Raw genomic sequence first — 17,359 nt, forward strand, 5'->3', positions numbered from 1 at the left:
ATAATTTCTTGATATTTAAAAATGTTACAAGGTACAAAAAACATTATGTAACACCTCCCATACCAGTGGCCAAGGGCAGCACCCCATAATCAAACATAAATATTTCTTCAGCAAAACATATGGGATAAAAATTATATATAATATCTCATTTGCTCAGGTCATATTACCAAATAAATTTTGTCTCCAAGTTTAACTTTTTGGTTTGCAAAGCCTGATTGTTGGAATTAAATAAGGTTATACAGACGGTACTCACAAAGGTGCTGTTAAAAAATATGGTTAGTCACTTTAGCTCTCATCTTTTTGATGAGATCAGAACAACCTATCACAGCAGGCAGCTTTTATATCCAGGTTTGGGCTAAAGACTTGGCTTATGATTAAGAAATCCAACCTAGCAGACAGGACAAAACCCCCGACACTATGAATAGAAAAAATTAAAAAATGATAGAAAGAAAATCCTAATTGTACCTTATATTCTTATCATAGCTGTTCATTAATTTAATAAAAGCTCCCTTTGATTAGATTGTGTTAGTTTTTAATTAGAAACAGGTAAATAAAACTTCTGACCCACACTGCTGACAGCAAGACTGCTTTAATTCTCCTGTAAGGTAACTGCACTTTCTGGGAGCAGTGTACATAGAAAAAGGCATTTCAAATATATTGGTAAAGAAAAGCATTTATGTATTCAATTTTTTTCAACCTGGGACCGCTACTTTAATATAAATGAAAAGAGACTTTCTAGTCAACCTCTTCTAATTGACTCTCCTATATTACCATCATTCTTTTTATCTTACAAAGTCTTCCAGAACTTTTTCTACGTTTTACAAGAGAGAAAAGCTCTGGAGTCAAAACACAGTATACACTAAAATCCTCTTTTCTTTCCACAACCCAAGCCCCACATCCATTTTGTTTCTGTTACTATTACATATTTTTTCCTGGCAAAAAATCAAATTCGCACTAAAAGACTATAAAATCAACTTTATAATCAACGTTTCATTGATATAGTTCAGTTTGGCGATGTTGATTTTTCAATCTTAAAATTTTAACTACAATTTTAATTTATTTTGTTCAACTTACGAAGTTAACAATTCAGCAAGTATTTATTACCAAAAAAAAAGGGTATTCCATCCTAAAAATTGAAATAGCAATGGTGAACAAGAAAAACTCTTGAGTTCAGCTATGATTTCAAGGTGGAAATACTAGGTTCTCCTATTTTCATAATTCACTTATAAAGAGAAAATTGGATCTTACAACAAATATACCAGTATATTAATAATCGAGTACAACAAAAAAGGTAAACAAAAACTAACCAGCCTGGTTTTCTGTCTGGAGAAAAACAAAACAAACTACTTATTGGATTTCTTGGCCATATGCATTCCTAAGTACAGAAAATTAAAATCCTTTTTACTGAGGAATTTCTTGGTATATGGGACTTGTTTCCTCTATACCGCCCTATCAAAATTACCAGCGTTATTCCAGAATATAGTTATTTAGTTTGAGACCACTAAAAATACCCCACAGACCAAAATGCCAACGGTGGTTACTCTGTAAAAAGAAATGGCCAGAAACTACATATTACTCTAGGACATAGAACCAAGCGACCAAAAGGACTTCTAGAATATGCTGCCCCAAGATTCAGAATGCAATTCAGAAATAGCACACGCGGTCACGATGTCCCTTAAACCACATGACCTTCCTACGAAAGCAGAGCCTCAAACTTATCAACTACATGAGAACTCCCCCTTTCTCTTAAAACAAGGCGGGGCAGCTGAAATGAGCGCAGCAGGGAGAGATCGGCTGCTGACTAGTAAAAATGGGTCGTGGATAGCAAAGTCCCTGTGTTTTGGCTACTCCCCTTACCGTTAGAAGATCTGGGAGGAAGGAAAGGAGGAGAAACACCCCAGAATCCTGGCAGAAAAGCCCCTGGCCTCGCAGATGGGGTTTAGGGAGACAGGGAGGGGCAGCTCCGTGTGTGGTGACCCTTTGTGAACACACACTGTGGCTGCTCGGCTCTCACCGAGGCTTTAGGAGAGCGGACTACGGGGGCCTTGCGCGACCCACAATCGTCGTGGAGGCCGCAGCGCTGCAAGGACGCGCCTCCCGAGAGCTTCCATTGCACCCCCCGCCTCTGCAGGCTAGGGAGCCCTTCCCTCGCCCAACCACCCACCCACCCACCCACCCAGGTCACTCTCCGCCGCGTCGACTTCCGACCCGGGCTCGCGCGGACCAGGGCGCAACGAGGTGCGCACCAGTCTCTTTCCTTAGCGTAATCCCTCCGCTGCCGGACGCGCACTAGTTTTAATCACGCCCCACCCCCTAGCCGCCGGCGTCACCTCCGCCACTCGAGCGCTTTCCAGCAGCTTCCAGAAACGTCGCCTCCCCAAACCCAGCCACTCACAGATGCCGGGCTCGGCAGCCACCGGCCCCGCCCCTAGCCGTCGCCGCAGCTGAAACTGCGGCTGCGACAGCCGGGCGCACAGCCACGCCTCTGCAGAGGCCGTCCGGAAGTGCTCCCGTTCTCGCCTTCCCCGCCACGCTGACGTCCCTTCAGGCCCCGCGCGGAACAGGAAGGGGAACTCTTTTGCCGCGGACTCAAACCGGAAGCTGCTTTTCTAGCGGAGAGGCTGTTGGGGGAGGAGCAGGCCGAGGGGAACGTGGGTTGAACGTTGCGTGGTGTAGTGTGGACCCAGCCTGGAACAGGAGTTCGGAGCGACCCGGTGCGAAGAAGGGGAGTGCAGGCGGCAGGTACGGGAGGAGAGGAAATAGTTTCCACCGGCTCCCGTAATCGGGAAGACGGACAGAGCTGGGGAAAAGAGACTGCCTGTGGGGTAGTCGGCGCGCAGAAAGGTGGGCTACGCTGGGAGAGGAAAGGGGCTGGGACTGGACTCGGGTGGGAGGGTTGGTGATTGAGGTATAGAAATAGAGTTACTGATTCGTTTTGGCTCAGAGAGGTAAATGCTGAAGAGAAACCAGAGTTGTTTTTCGCTCTTCCAAAGAGCGTGGAGATGGGGAGGGTTAACGGAACCCTGCTCCTCCTCGGGTTTCCAAGGTTGGTTTTAGAAACTGAGATGCCTTGGTCCTGTGCGTCTCTGATTCTGGAGGGCTGGGTTTGGTACCAGGAAGGGCCGGACGCCCAAAGCCGACCCCATTTCTCGGCTTTAAGTCCGCTGTGGCCTTATCTTTGACAATTTATGTGCTGAGCCCGCTTGGTCTTGGAGGGCAAACTCAAGTTTAAGGCTCCTCTCGGAGCAGCTCGTTCTCTGGGTTTCCCCCCTGTGCACACGGGACTGTGAAACAAGCTTAACTGCATATCTTTCGTCATTCCCAGGGCAACCTTTACACATTCATTGTGCTGTAACAGTTCATATGGGGTAGGATTCACATTCAGGGACCGGGAGTATCAGTGACTCACAGAAGTCCTGAAAAGAGGGCGTCAGAAGAAAGGTGCTGAGGGTGAAGTGGAGTAAAGGAGGGTAAGATTGGAAAACCGGGTTGGTCTCAAGTGCAATTAGCTTTAGGTCATAGTACTACCTTCAGGTAAGGAGTAAATAGATGATTTTAAGCTGATCCGTGACAGACTCAGACTTGTTTTATACAAGCGTCACTTTGGCAGTGTTACAGAGCGGGGATGGGTTGGAGAGGTGGGGATTTGAGGCTTCCAAATAACTGTCCACAGAATTTGGTGACTTTTACTGCATGAAGAAGTGGGAAGTGAAAGTTTCAAGGATCACTCAAATTTTCAGTGTGTTTGGAAAGATGAAGATACCAAAATATAGGTGAGATACAAGAAAGAGGAGCAGGTTATGTTGGTAGGGAGAACAGTAAAGATGATCATTGATGGCACATTAACTTGTGAGAATCACCCCAGGGTTTTGTATAGAAGACAAAGTTAATTAATTTTGGAAGACCTGGATAGCTCACCTCTGGTATTTTTTTTTAAATGAATTTTCTTTTGCGGGTTTTTGCATATTTAGAATTTCCACCACCAGCCTTATCTGCTTTCCCCATTGAAATGTTGGCTCCTGGGATTAGGATCAGGGCAGATTTGAAGGCTTCTTATATTTTACTTTTATAATAGAGAGAGAGAAAACAGGCCAAAAAAGTTTTCTAGATCCCTCAGGCAGATGGAAATTTTCATCAAAAATATCTTATTCAAGGTATATAGGGTGCCAGTTTTTCTTTGAGAATACTGCTGAATATAATGCAAGATGTGCAGCGTGTTTTCTATGTAGAGTGAAATATAAAATTAGTACCGAATGAATTGTAGTTAAAATTTACTGTCCGTTCAGGTGCTAAGCATTTTACATGTATTGTATTTAATTCTTAGTGCAAACCAGTGTTACAAATTTCTGAACCCAGATGTGCAGTTGTAAAGCTCATGCTTTTAGCCACTCTGGAACTATAAGCAATTTGACTCTTTCCTGTATAGTTCTCTTTTGTAAGTATATTATAAATAGAGCCAGCCAAAAATAATGAATTGGTGTTGTCTGTGAGGAGCTGGAGAAGTAAAAGTTAGCACCGAACTTATTTTTATCTTTTTGACAGTGGTTCTCAGTGGGGCAGATTTGCTTCCCAGGGGTCATTTGGCAATGTCTGGAGACTTTTTTGGTTCTCACAACTGAGGAGTGCCAATGGCACTCACTATCTAGTAGGTAGAAGTCAGTGATGCTGCTAAACATCCTACAATGTGGAAGACAGCCCTCACAGCAAAGAATTGTCTGGTCCAAAATGTCCATAATGCTGTAGTTCAGAGATCCTGCCTTAGCAATATTTCTTCAGGAATTTGAGATTACTTATACTTTTCTTAGAAGCATTTTTATTTTTGAAATTATTCCTTGGCTTAAAAGATGTGTAAAGTTTATACATCTGGAACAGAAGAGCGTAACTGGTTTTTAAAGTGAAGCTGTAAGCCAGTTTCCCAGGAAGTGGTTGTTATAGAAATTCTTAGATTTGGGCAAGATTTTTGCTTGAAATTATTTTACAACACCCCATAAGTGGTGATTTACTCTGCTTTAAGGTCTTTTGTATCTGGTTTCCCTATATTTTAAATCCATACCTAAACTACTCTTAGTAATTAATTTTTCCTTATACTGAGCTCCAGTCTTATAATTTTGACTTTACTGAATGTGATTCTGTTCCATGGGATTACACTCAAAACAAACTTGTTACATGTGTAATTTGTACTATTACAGTGTTTATATTTTTGTTTGGTACAGTTCATTTACTACAAAATAGCATTATTCTCTTGATGACCTTGGTGGTTAAAAGCAGTAGAAATGTATGGGGTTCTTTTGTTCCTGTTGAGCAATGGCACAATAGATCTGGGGTCTTTAAAATACATTCTTAGTATAATATTGACATACTTGTTTCAGATTATGCATAGACCCTAAAAACTTGGGTTTTTAAACTCTGGTCAGTATAATTTGTTATTTAAATAATAGTTTGTCTCTATCATAAGTTTTAAGTGAAACTTGGTCCTGTTGCCAATCTGCCCTCTTCCAGCAAATTTGCTAGGTTTACTAGTAAATAGAGGTAATTTGCTTTCGCTTCAAGATTACAATTTTAGAATATGTTTATCTTGGGACATGTAGTTTCAAAATATACTTAATGTATATACATCTTATAAGATAGCATAGCTCTTTTTCAAAGTAAACAGGATTTTTATTTAATTGTCTATTGACTTTTTTTTTTCCAGGGTTCATTGAAAAATCCTTAGTGATATTGACATGTTTCAAGTGACATAAATTAGCCAATGACTCGGAATGATGGATTCCCCGAAGATTGGAAATGGTTTGCCAGTGATTGGACCAGGGACTGATATAGGGATATCTTCACTCCACATGGTGGGGTATTTGGGAAAAGTTAGTGAACTTATTTTTTGCCTCAGTGCAAAGTTGGTTTTTTTCCTCCTTTTTATGAGACTTAAATTCGGTTTTAATTTTACCAGTTAACTTCTAAAAATTTATATCTTCCACGGAAATCTTACAGCAATGGCGAAAGATTATTTTAATGTATTTACCTCTCTGTGTTTTATTGATATGTGAAAGTAGAAATAAAACATAGACCTTGTGGTTTATTATTCTCAGAAAATATGGAACATATGTTTTCCCTGGCAGTTGACATTACTTTTTTTCTTGCAAATAAAACTGATGTTATTTTTAACACTTAAAACTTAGTATTTAAAACTGTAATACATTCTTTTTGGAATAATAGCTATATTTAAAATGTATATTCATTTCTTTTATTTACCATGTTTAAAATATCTAGCCAGGACACTTCCAGGTGAAAAGTGTATTTTTTTTCTGGGTTATTTTTCCATTTAACTTTTTGTAATTTGATACAGTCTAGGAATGTCTACATTTTAATTTACTTTATTTCTTTTTTAGAATTATGATTCAGCTAAAGTCCCGTCAGATGGGTATTGCCCTGCTTGTAGAGAGAAGGGAAAGTTAAAAGCCTTAAAGACTTACCGAATTAGTTTTCAAGAATCTATCTTTTTGTGTGAGGATCTGCAGGTAAAGTATTAATCTTAGATAGTATTAAGGTTTTAGCTTTTTTCTTTTTTCTTCAGTGTTTAAATTTGTACTCGTTTTGTATTTTTTAGACTGTACATTTTTAATACATATCAGAGTTTCTAGATCTGCCTAGTATACAGTTTTAAATATTTTCTGTTATTTTTCCCAAGTTACTGCATGAAGATACTTGTTTTTATTATCATTAGACTTGTGAGGGGAGAAAATACATTTCAAGATGGATTTTTTTTTAACCTTGTGGGGGTCTTTGTTAGTTGTTGGAATATAGTAGTTATCCTTTCATCTCTTTGATTTATAAACTTTGGAACTTATTAGAAAAGTTATTAATCTCTAAATATTATATACTTAAGGATCTAAATATCCAGTGTATCCAGTGGTAGAACTTTTTTTTTTTTTAAGATTTTTAGTTACTTATCTGAGAGAGAGCAAGAGAGAACACACACGCAAGAGAGTGGGGTGAGAGGGCGAACTAGACTTCCTGCTGATTAGGGAACCCTACTCAGGACTCAGATCTCAGGATCCCAAGATCATGACTTGACCTGAAGTCACTTAACCAACTGAGCCATCCAGGTGTCCCCAGTGGTTTTGTTGTACTTGACAATTTATGAAACTTACATACATGTTTAGTTCTCAAAACTTTGCAAGGTAGTTATTTCCATTATGAATAAGAAATCAGAGAGGGTTTAGGAACATAAGATCTTCTTAAAGTTGCAGAACTGTAATTGGAATATAGTCTTCTAATTTCAGATATGTTTTATTCCAAGTAAACTAGCAGTTCATCAGAATCGCCTGGAGTACTTTTAAAAAATTTCTGAGTATCACCCCCAGATGCCATTTCAGTAGAATTGACCCAGAATTATATAATTTTTTAACTCTTAAGGATGAGTCTGGTGATCAGCCAAGTTTGCAAAATAGTAAACTAAATCACACTGTTGGTGATAGATACTTTCTTTGGCTGAGTGTAACTTGAAGAAAATCTCAGGCATTCCTACAAATAGAAATAAATTTCTTTTTGCATTTATTCAATAATTTTTTTTTTTTTTTGAGTGTCACCACGTTGGCAATGTTCCAAAGGCTAGGATACAAGGAATAAAGCAAAAAATATCTAACCCTCAAGAAGGTGGTTATGGGGGTGCCCGGGTGGCTCAGTTGGTTAAGCATCCTACCTTCGGCTTAGGTCATGATCCCAGGGTCCTGGGATGGAGCCCCAGCTCTGGCTCTCTGCTTAGCAGGGAGCCTGCTTCTCCCTTTCCCTCTGCCTGCCATTCCCCCTGCTTGTGCGTGCGCTTTCTCTCTCTGCCAAATAAACAAATACAGCCTTTTTTTTTTTTTTTTTTAAAGGTGGGTATGTTCTAGATAGGGGAAAAAATATCAATAAGTTATATTTTGTGTGTGTGAGGTAATGAAAGGTGCTGCGGGGAAAAATAAAGCCCAGGGACCCAGAGCGGTGAAGGGAATTCTTCATTGAGAAAGTGACATTTGAGCAAAAACCTGAAAGAGATGAAGAACAAGCCACGTGGCTATCAGATGGACAAGCATTCCAGGCAGGGAGAGTAGCAGGTACAAGGCCCTGAGAAAATAGAGGTTGCCTGTGCAAATTTGTTCTACTGCAAGGAAACTAGAAGAGCTGGATCTGAGTAAGTAAAGCAGAGTAATAGAAGATGGGTTAGAAAAATAATGGGGAGGGGACTGGACCAAGTAGGGTCTTAGAGGCCATTGTAAAGTCTTTGGCTTTTACTGTGACTGAAATGAAGAGCCATAGCAGGGAGTGACATAATTGATTTACATGTTAAAAGGATCACTGTGGCTCCTGTGTTGCAAGTATATGTAATGGGCAAGACCTGAAGCGGGGAGACTAGTTGAAAGACAGAGTATTCCATGGAGAGCAAATAGTGGCTCAGGTGATGAGACATGATTGGATTATCTATATATTTTGAAAGTAGAGCCAAAAAGGATTTGCTGAAAGATTGGGATACACAGTAGGAGAGAGAGGAATCAAGGATGATTCCCAGATTTTTGGCTTACATAATTGGAAGGGTGGAGTTGCCGGTTAACTAAGATGAGGAAGTCTTTGGGCAGAGGAAGATTTTGGGGGAAGATCAGGCCAGGACCAGTCAGGCTTGACACAGCTATCTAATAATTGGGGGTATTTGGAATAAGTGGTTGGATCTGTGTGTCTGGTATTAGGTGGAGAGAGGTTAGAGAGATACATTGGGAGTCAACAGCATGTAGATAATGGAACCATGAGAGTGGATGAGTTTACCTAGAAGTGTGGCAATCCAAGGACACTTATACTCCCGCGTTAAGAGATTGGGGAGATGAAGTGGAACCGGGAAAGGAGTGAGAGAAGAAGTGGACAGTGAGGTAGGAGTAAACCCAGAAAGGGGAGAGTGTTCTGTTCTGGAAGTCAAATGAAAAAATACTTAAGGAAGAAATTACTGAATTTCAACTCAAGGAGAATGAAGAGTCAACTCATCATTGGCTAGAGTGTTGTGAGCATCACTGAGAACCTGGATGAGAATATTTTGGGTAAAGTATTAGTGATAAAGGAAAGCTTGGTTGGAGTGAGTGATAGAAAATTGGAAAGGAAGAACTGAGAAATAACAGATGTGAGGTGGTACCTGGAGGAGGAAAATTTTAAGTTGGGAAAAATAACAGCATGTTTGTATGCTGGTTAAATCCAGTGGAGAGGGAAAAACAGGAGAAAGTGTCACAGAATTGCTTGAGAGCTATCCCTGAAGCAGACAGTGGGCTCTATTGAACAGTGAGAAGGCTTGATGTTAGGAGGTTTGGCAGTTTATCCTAACAGCAGGCTATATAGAGAGTTTACTCATTAACTACCTCAGAACAAAGTTGTAGAGTGGTGAATATGGGAAAGAGAAATCTTTCTAGAAAAAAACTACTTTTTTCCTCTCTTCCAGACAATGTATTTCATTAGCGTTCTTTAACCATGGACTGCTATAATAAAGAAGTCCCTGTCCTCAGGACATTAGGTTTTAGCTATTAAAGTTAGAGGTATTATTTGCATTTTTAGTTTTGAAGCATTTTTTTTAAGTGATGAGGAAAAATACAACCAAGAATTTTAAGCATATACTTTGCAGATGTGAAAAAAGAACTTTAAAGTAATTATTGATCTAATTTTTAGGAAGTGTTCTATTCAGTAAGGGCCCAGTGTATTTTATGAAGTAGATTGGTTTAGCAAACTCTTTATATGACACCCACTGGCTAAGAACAATAGTTACATTTTTAAATGATTAGGCAAAAATGAAAAGAATACTATTTTGTAATACATGAAAATTACATGAATTTCAAATTTCAGTGTCCATAAGAAAAATTTTATTGGAATGTAGCCATACTCAATCATTTTTTCATTGTCTATGGCTGCTTTTGTATTATAATGGCGACTTTAGTTATAACAGAGACCTTGACTAGCTCACAAAGCCTAAAATATTTATCTGGCCTTTTTCAGGTAAAGTTTGCTGATCCCTGGTCTATAAGACCTTTGAATCAATTTGTTAATTTGTTAATTTTTTTTATTATAAAATTTGAAGTCCACTGAACATTCTGCTTTCACTTGCCGAATTGCAAAGAACCACATGGGAAACCCCTCTTAATCAGAAGTTTCTTGATTTCAAAAAAGAAGTAAGATTCAAACTCTGCTTCCAAATTAATAAATTGAAACTCAAGTTTTTTCAAAGTGTAGGGAGTTTTATCTTTTTTTTTTTTTTGAGTATTCCATTAGTCTTTTATTGGAACATTTATTTAGTTTTTTAAAAAAAACATGAAATTTATAAGGCTCTTAAGTCTTTAGTTGTCAGAGAAAACACTCATTTTCTTGGTTTTCTTCATTTGTAAAATGAATGTAAATTATTTTTTTGTAAATGTTTTTATAGTTTGTTTTTGGCATACCTTATACTTTTTCAAATATAAGGTAATGTGCAATGTTTTCCTTTTTCTGTTTTATAGGAAAACAGGAATGTATTTAAGCTGCTCAAAAAATCAGTGAAATAGGCAGCATTAGAATTTTTCAGCCTTAGATTTTAAATGCTCTTGCATGGTTGGGCTAGATGGGAAAATTAATACTCTATGTATTATTGTTTTACGGCTTTCCTTTTTTTGAAGACAGGTTAAAAAACTTCTAGTTACAAAAATGGCATATGTTCATTATAAATACAGAGTAGATATTAAAGTCGAGATTTAAAGAGATAAAAATCTGAAAACAGTTTATAAAAGGGAAAAAATGGGGCAAGGACAAATTGTATTTTAAATTGACCCTATGACTGGAGCACAAATTATAGATAGAAAAGTCAGATGAGACATTTGCAAATAATGTAGGGGGAAATCATCTAGGCCACTAAATTTTGCAGCTTCAGGGCCCTTTATTTGTTTATTGTTTTTAATTAAGTAGTGGTGCTGGTAGGATGTGACCCCATGATCTTGACTCTGCTTGAGATCGATAAAGATTTTTTTATTTTTTTGTTTTTTAAAAATTTTTTAATTATTAAAAAAACGTGAAATTTACCATCTTAATCATTTTTAAGTGTACGGTTCAGGATTGTTAGGTATATTCACATTATTATGCAACAGATCTCTTGAACTTTCTCATCTTGAAAAACTCAAATTCTGTACCCACTGAATAACAGCTCCCCTTTCCCCCTCCACCCGTGCTTTGGAAACCACCATTCTACTTTTGGTCTCTATGAATTTGTCTCCTCTGGGTACCTCATATAAGCGGAATCATACCATATTTGTCCTTTTGTGACTAACTTATTTTACTTAGCATAATGTCCTCAATATTTATACGTGTTGTAGTCTGTGAACAGATTTCCTTACTTTTTAAGGCTGAATAATATTTCATTGTATGTATATACCACATTTTTTTTATCTGTCCATTCATGGATATGTGGGTTGCTTTCACCTCTAGCCTCTTGTGAATAATGCTGTAATGAATACGGGTGTGCAGATACCTCTTTGAGGTCTTTCATTTTTTTGCTTTCATTTTTTTTGGATACATACCGGTCTATGACTATGAATCCACAATTGTTGTTTTAAAGTGTTCTCTATTTTCTGACATATGGTAGGATTTAGGAAATAATCTCAAGGTATAATGTTGAGGGTCAAGTTGTCAGTTGATGGTGAGTGCATTACTAGTTGGTAACAGTGAGAAGAATCCAGAACTTATCCTATTAAACTAAAGAATTTCATAAGTACGATATTATGAGTATAGTGTTCATTTGTATAGAAGAAACTGCGCTTAAAAGAGGATTTAGTGCATTTCAGTATCTGTTGCTCACAACCTAGTGACTAAAAAAACTTAATGGCTTAACTTAGCATTACTCATGATTCTGTGGGTCGCCTGGGTGGTTCTTACACTTCACCTGCTGTTGGCTAGGAAACCTAAAATGTCCACATAGCTGGCAGTTGGTGCTCGCTGCCAACTGGGAACTCAGCTCAGGCACTCAGCCAGGATCTCAGTTCTTTTCCATGAGGGTCTCTCCATGAGGCTAATTGGGCTCCTCACAGTATAATGGATGGGACTTCTTTAAGAAGGAGTGTTCCAGAAGGTAGGCTCCAAAAGGACTAGCTCAGTGAGCCCATGCTTATCAGGCTTCCACATGCATCATGCTTGTGAACATCCCATCAAAGCTGGTCACATGGCTTAGCCCAGAGTGGTGCAGCAGAGGCCTGACTCTGCCAGGGCATGAATAGCGGGCTGGGTAGTTCTTTAGTTCAGTGGAGGCCACCAAGGTAGCAGTTACCATGCTTGTGTAGAAGAAGGCATTTTAAATGAGGACACATAGTCTATTAGATTTCTTGAATTTGTCTTTTAAAATATCTTCCTAGGTTTCAGACTTGGGGAAAATTGGTTATTTTAGTGATTTGTCTACACTTGATATTTGGCTGAAATTATGTTAATACATAATAAGATTTGATGAAGTTGTTAAAATTCGGCCAATTTGACTCTTAGATCCAATGAGGGTGTAAAATTGATAACGCTGATGTGCTCTCAGATTAATACTGTTTTAAAATTAAGAAACACGGAAATTACTAATGTAGTTTTTTTATTTGAAAATACTTCCCCCCCAAAAATGAAAATACTCTTCCAGTTTTTAATATTACGCAATGTACCTGTCCCAAAAAGAATAACACTCATCATAGCATGTTTCTTTAAATTGTTGAAATTTGTTAATTCACTAAACATTAGGTTTTTTATTAAAACAAAAGTATGTATGTTTTCCTTGTTAGTTTCCTCTAGTGTGGATCAGATTAAAACCCTTGATTGTTCAAATTAACTAGGGAAAATTATGCTTTGGGGGGCCAAAGTTTTTATTTAATAGTTGTTTATTCCTAGTTCCTTTAAATTTAGATTGGTACAATTGTATTGATGCTAAAATTTTATACGTATTTTTCATGACATAGAAATTGTACTATAAAACTTGAGCTTATTTGAATTTTTTGTAGTTTTTATCATTTTCTTTTTCTTTCTAGTGCATCTATCCTTTGGGCTCTAAATCACTTAATAACTTGATTTCTCCTGATTTGGAAGATTGTCACACTACAAATAAGCCTCAGAAAAGAAAGTTCTTGGAAACCAACTATAAAGATTCACCTCTTTTAGCAAATGCTAAAAAGACTAGAAATCATATTGTTACTGATGGTGGACAGGCTTTGAACAGCAAACATAATGGAGAAGCATATGATGAAACCTCATCGCACTTACCTGATTTACCACACAGTGGTCCACAGAATCCAGTTAGGACAGCTGATTCCTTGGAACAGAATGAGATTTTGGAGGCTGATACTGACATGGCTGCTGAAGAATATCCTACTACAGTTGATGTTTCTGGAACTGGAGGGATTTCTCCTCAAAATGAAGGATGCACATCTGAACTGGAAATGCCATTGGAGAGCAAATGTACATCACTTTGCCAGTCTTTATGTGTCCAATGGAAAAATGCTAATGCTCTCTGTTGGTTAGATTGTATCCTATCAGCATTGGTGCACTTGGAAGGGTTAAAAAACACTGTGAATGACCTGTGCTCTAATGAGGACTCTGTGTTCTGGCAGTTGTTTATGAAGTATAATCAAGCCAATAAGCTCCTGCACACCAACCAGTTGGATGGAATTAAAGGTTGGTAATAATAATTTATTTCTCTTTTACTTTTAAAGAAGTTAATGTTCAGGGATGCCTGGGTGGCTCAGTCAGTTAAGCATCTGCCATCAGCTCAGGTCATGATCCCAGGGTCCTGGGATCGAGCCCTGCATTGGGCTCCTTGCTCAGCAGGGAGCCTGCTTCTCCCTCTGACTGCCACTCCCCCTGCTTGTGCCCTCTCTCTCTCTCTCTGACAAATAAATAAAATCTTAAAAAAAAAAGTTAATGTTCAGTTTTGTTTCATAACATGGAAAAGATACAGCTACAAATCACTCATTAGTCCACAATTTCCCAAAAATCTATTAACAATGAGGGATATGTATTATTTTTTTCTTATAAAATAGGATATCTATGAACCCACCTCCCAACCCAAAAGAATTAAAATATTTCCAATAACTTAATCTACTTGTGTTCCTCCCATCCCACGCTCCATCTCCCCCACAAAAGTAATTAACCTGAAATGTGTTTATCGTTTCTTTTTTGAAATAGTTTGTTTTGCATATGTGTTGCTGAACAATATATTGCCTACTTTAGTTTCTTTTGAACATAATAAAAAGGATATTGTACAGTAGTCTTCTGGGACCTTTTTTCTTTCTTTTTTTTTTAAATTTGTTTATTTGAGAGAGAGTATAAGCAGGAGCAGCAGCAAACGGAGAGGGAGAAGCAGGCTCCCTGTGGGACTTGATCCCAGGACCCTGAAGACAGCTGCTCAACTGACTGAGCCACCAGGTGCCCTGTTGTCTTTTCTTTTTATAAAGATGTATCTGTGAAGCTGCTTGTATTGGTGGTTCATTATTTTTCATTGCTATAGATGTCCATTGTGTAAATATATCAGTATATTTATTCATTTACCTGTCATTGAGTTGTTTTTTGCCATTACAAATAGTGCTGCTGTGACTATTCTTGGGCTCAAATAGAGTTTCTCTTGGGTATACCATAGGAATGGGATCAAATCATAGACTCTGGGGCACCTGGGTGGCTCAGTTGGTTAATCTTTTCCAAGATCAGAAAGTCATTCACCTATATTTTCACTGAAAAGTCAACTTGATTTCAGCTCAGGTTATGGTCTCAGGGTCATGGGATCAAAGCTCTGTGTTGGGGTCCATGCTCTACGCAGAGTCCGCTTGAGATTTTCTCTCTCGCTCTTCCCCCTCTTATGTGCGCATGGCTCTCTCTCTCTCAAATAAATAAAATCTTAAATCATAGGCTCTAAGTTCACATTTACAAGATAATGGCAAATTGTTTTCCAAACTGGTTGTACCAGTCAGTACTCCCATTAGCAATGTGTAAGAGAGCCCTGATCCATATATTCTCCCTTAGTTATTTTCACACTTGGAGAATTTTGCTATTTGAATGGTGTAAAATGGTTTATGGTCTTGATTTGCCTTTCCCAAATTTTATTTTATTTAAGTTTTTATTTTAATTCAGTTAAGACAGTTATATTAGTTTCAGGTGTATACAGTATAGTGATGCAGCAGTTCCATACATCACCTAGTACTCCTCGCAAGTGCACTCCCTTGTTCCCTCACCTATTTAACCCATCCTCCACCCACCTCTCTGCCTTTCTCAAATTTTAAAGAGGTTGAACAGCTCTTCAAATGTAAAATTGATCATATGTTTCCTCTTTTGTGAAATGTCTGTGTCTTACCGTTATTTGCTCTATTGCCATGTACTTGTTTGAATTTCTTTATGTCCTTGTTGCTATTTTTATGTCAGGTATGTGTTGCTAAATCTCCCAGTTTGTATCTTGTGTATTTACTTTTTTAAAGATATCTTTTGATGCACAGAATTTGTTAATCTTCCCTCTTGTAGCTAGTAATACTTCTGACATTTAAAAGGAATCTTTCCAAGATTAGAAAGTCATTCACCTATGTTTTCACTGAAAAGTCAAAGTTTTGTTGTTGATATTGAATTTTAATTCAGCTGAAGTTAATTTTTGTGTGTGATAGTCATCCCCTTTTCCCCCTGTTGCCTTACCAGTTTTTCCTAGCTCCTAGCTCCACATTTTTCTCAACTGATCTGCCAGGCCACCTTTGTTAAATAGCCTTCCATATATGTGGGCAGCTGTTCCTTAACTCTCAGTTTTTGTTTTCTTGGTTACTTTATCTGTCCCAGTGTCAGTACCACACTATTTTAATTACCAGGGTTATTTAGGTCTTGCTCTCTGGGAGTATAAGAATCCTCACCTTTATTCAACTTGTCTTTGGTCATGCAATCTTTTATATAAATCTTATATATTTTTCCCCATTGTTGACCTTCAGGCTGCTTATTATTATTTGCAATTATGAATAAACACCATGATATATAATCCATATATCCTTTGAATCGATCCATTGCCGATTATATCCTAGCAGGGATATTAAAATTTGAATATAAAGAGTCTTTCTGAATGGCTTTCCAAAAGGGTTACATAAAACATGTAATTCCATTTTCATATGTAAAAGAAAGCATCCCAGAGCACTCAGATCACCTTTGAATGTAAACATTTTAAAAGTTAAAATTTTGTTAGATAAGAAATATTGTTTCAACTTCAGTTTCTTCGAGATGAAATTTTTTGCGAGTTTTAAAATTTAGTTTTGTGTTAGTTTTTGTTTTTTTAAAGATTTTATTTATTTCATAGGGAGACACATAGCAAGAGAGGGAACACAAGCAGGGGGAGTGGGAGAGGGAGAAGCAGGCTTCCTGCTGAGCAGGGAGCCTGATGCGGGGCTCGATCCCACAACCCTGGGGCCATGACCTGAGCTGAAGGCAGACACTTAACGACTGAGCCACCCAGGCACCCCTAAAATTCAGTTTTTTTTTTTAAAGATTTTATTTATTTATTTGACAGAGAAAGAGATAGAGCAGGAGCACAAGCAGGGGGAGTGGGAGAGGGAGAAGCGGGCTTCCCGCTGAACAGGTAGCCCAACGCGGGGCTCAATCCCAGGACCCTGGGATCATGACCTGAGCCGAAGGCAGACGCTTAACGACTGAGCCACCCAGGCACCCCTAAAATTCAGTTTTTTATAAGTATTTTTGTTTTTGCCTTTCCTTCTCTGTGTTCCTGTTCTCTATAATTATAGGAACCCAATACTGAGTTAGGTGACAGTTCAATTGATTATTACAATTGATTAATACAGAAGTATTATGAACAAGACATATACTCTTCTGTAATAATCAAATAGTCAATAGTCAAAATTTTGACTTGAATGTTGAATTAATTTTAATCATACTAATTTTTTTATAAAGCGTAGCCACTTTATTTTTTGTGGTTTTTTTCCATTATTAACATACAGTATTATTAGTTTTGGGTGTACAATGAAATGATTCAGCAGTTCTGTACATTACTCGGTAAGCATACTCTTAATTCTCTCTATTTCACCCATATATATTCAATCGTATTAATTTTTTACAGAATAATTATAGTTTTTATAATATGGTTATAATTGCATTTAAGTTGACTTTGAATTGTAAGTTTTCTCTTTTTTTTTGGCATGGTCAAATAAGAATTCTGGTTAATGCTTCATATTATAGGAGAATCCAGATATTTTCCTAGTAAAACATGTCAACAGTATGATCAGGTTATATGAATATAAGAGATTTTGGTGAAATCTTTTTTTTTTTGTGAAATCTTTTGTAGCTTAATAACTAGAGTGAGATGCATATGGGGGCTGGTTTTCTGACACAATAATTCTAT

General features: G+C 37.8%; 1 protein-coding gene across 3 annotated transcripts in view; it reads left to right on the forward strand.

Moving 5' to 3' along the window:
• The first annotated feature begins 2,619 nt into the window (after positions 1-2,619).
• Positions 2,620-17,359, forward strand: part of USPL1 (ubiquitin specific peptidase like 1) — a 34,107-nt gene continuing 19,367 nt past the window's right edge. The window contains exons 1-4 of one of the 3 annotated variants that reach the window (XM_028104874.1): positions 2,620-2,844; positions 5,693-5,858; positions 6,384-6,512; positions 13,020-13,662. In XM_028104874.1, the coding sequence (XP_027960675.1) occupies positions 5,760-5,858; positions 6,384-6,512; positions 13,020-13,662 (871 nt within the window). In that variant the 5' untranslated portion in view covers positions 2,620-2,844; positions 5,693-5,759. The remainder of the gene's footprint in view (positions 2,845-5,692; positions 5,859-6,383; positions 6,513-13,019; positions 13,663-17,359) is intronic. The other 2 variants (XM_028104883.2, XM_028104871.2) reach the window with 2 other exon arrangements.

This window comes from Eumetopias jubatus, unplaced genomic scaffold (genome assembly GCF_037043125.1).
Source record: "Eumetopias jubatus isolate StellerSeaLion01/CBP00866 unplaced genomic scaffold, mEumJub1_p1.0 scaffold_3, whole genome shotgun sequence".
Classification (NCBI taxonomy): domain Eukaryota; kingdom Metazoa; phylum Chordata; class Mammalia; order Carnivora; family Otariidae; genus Eumetopias; species Eumetopias jubatus.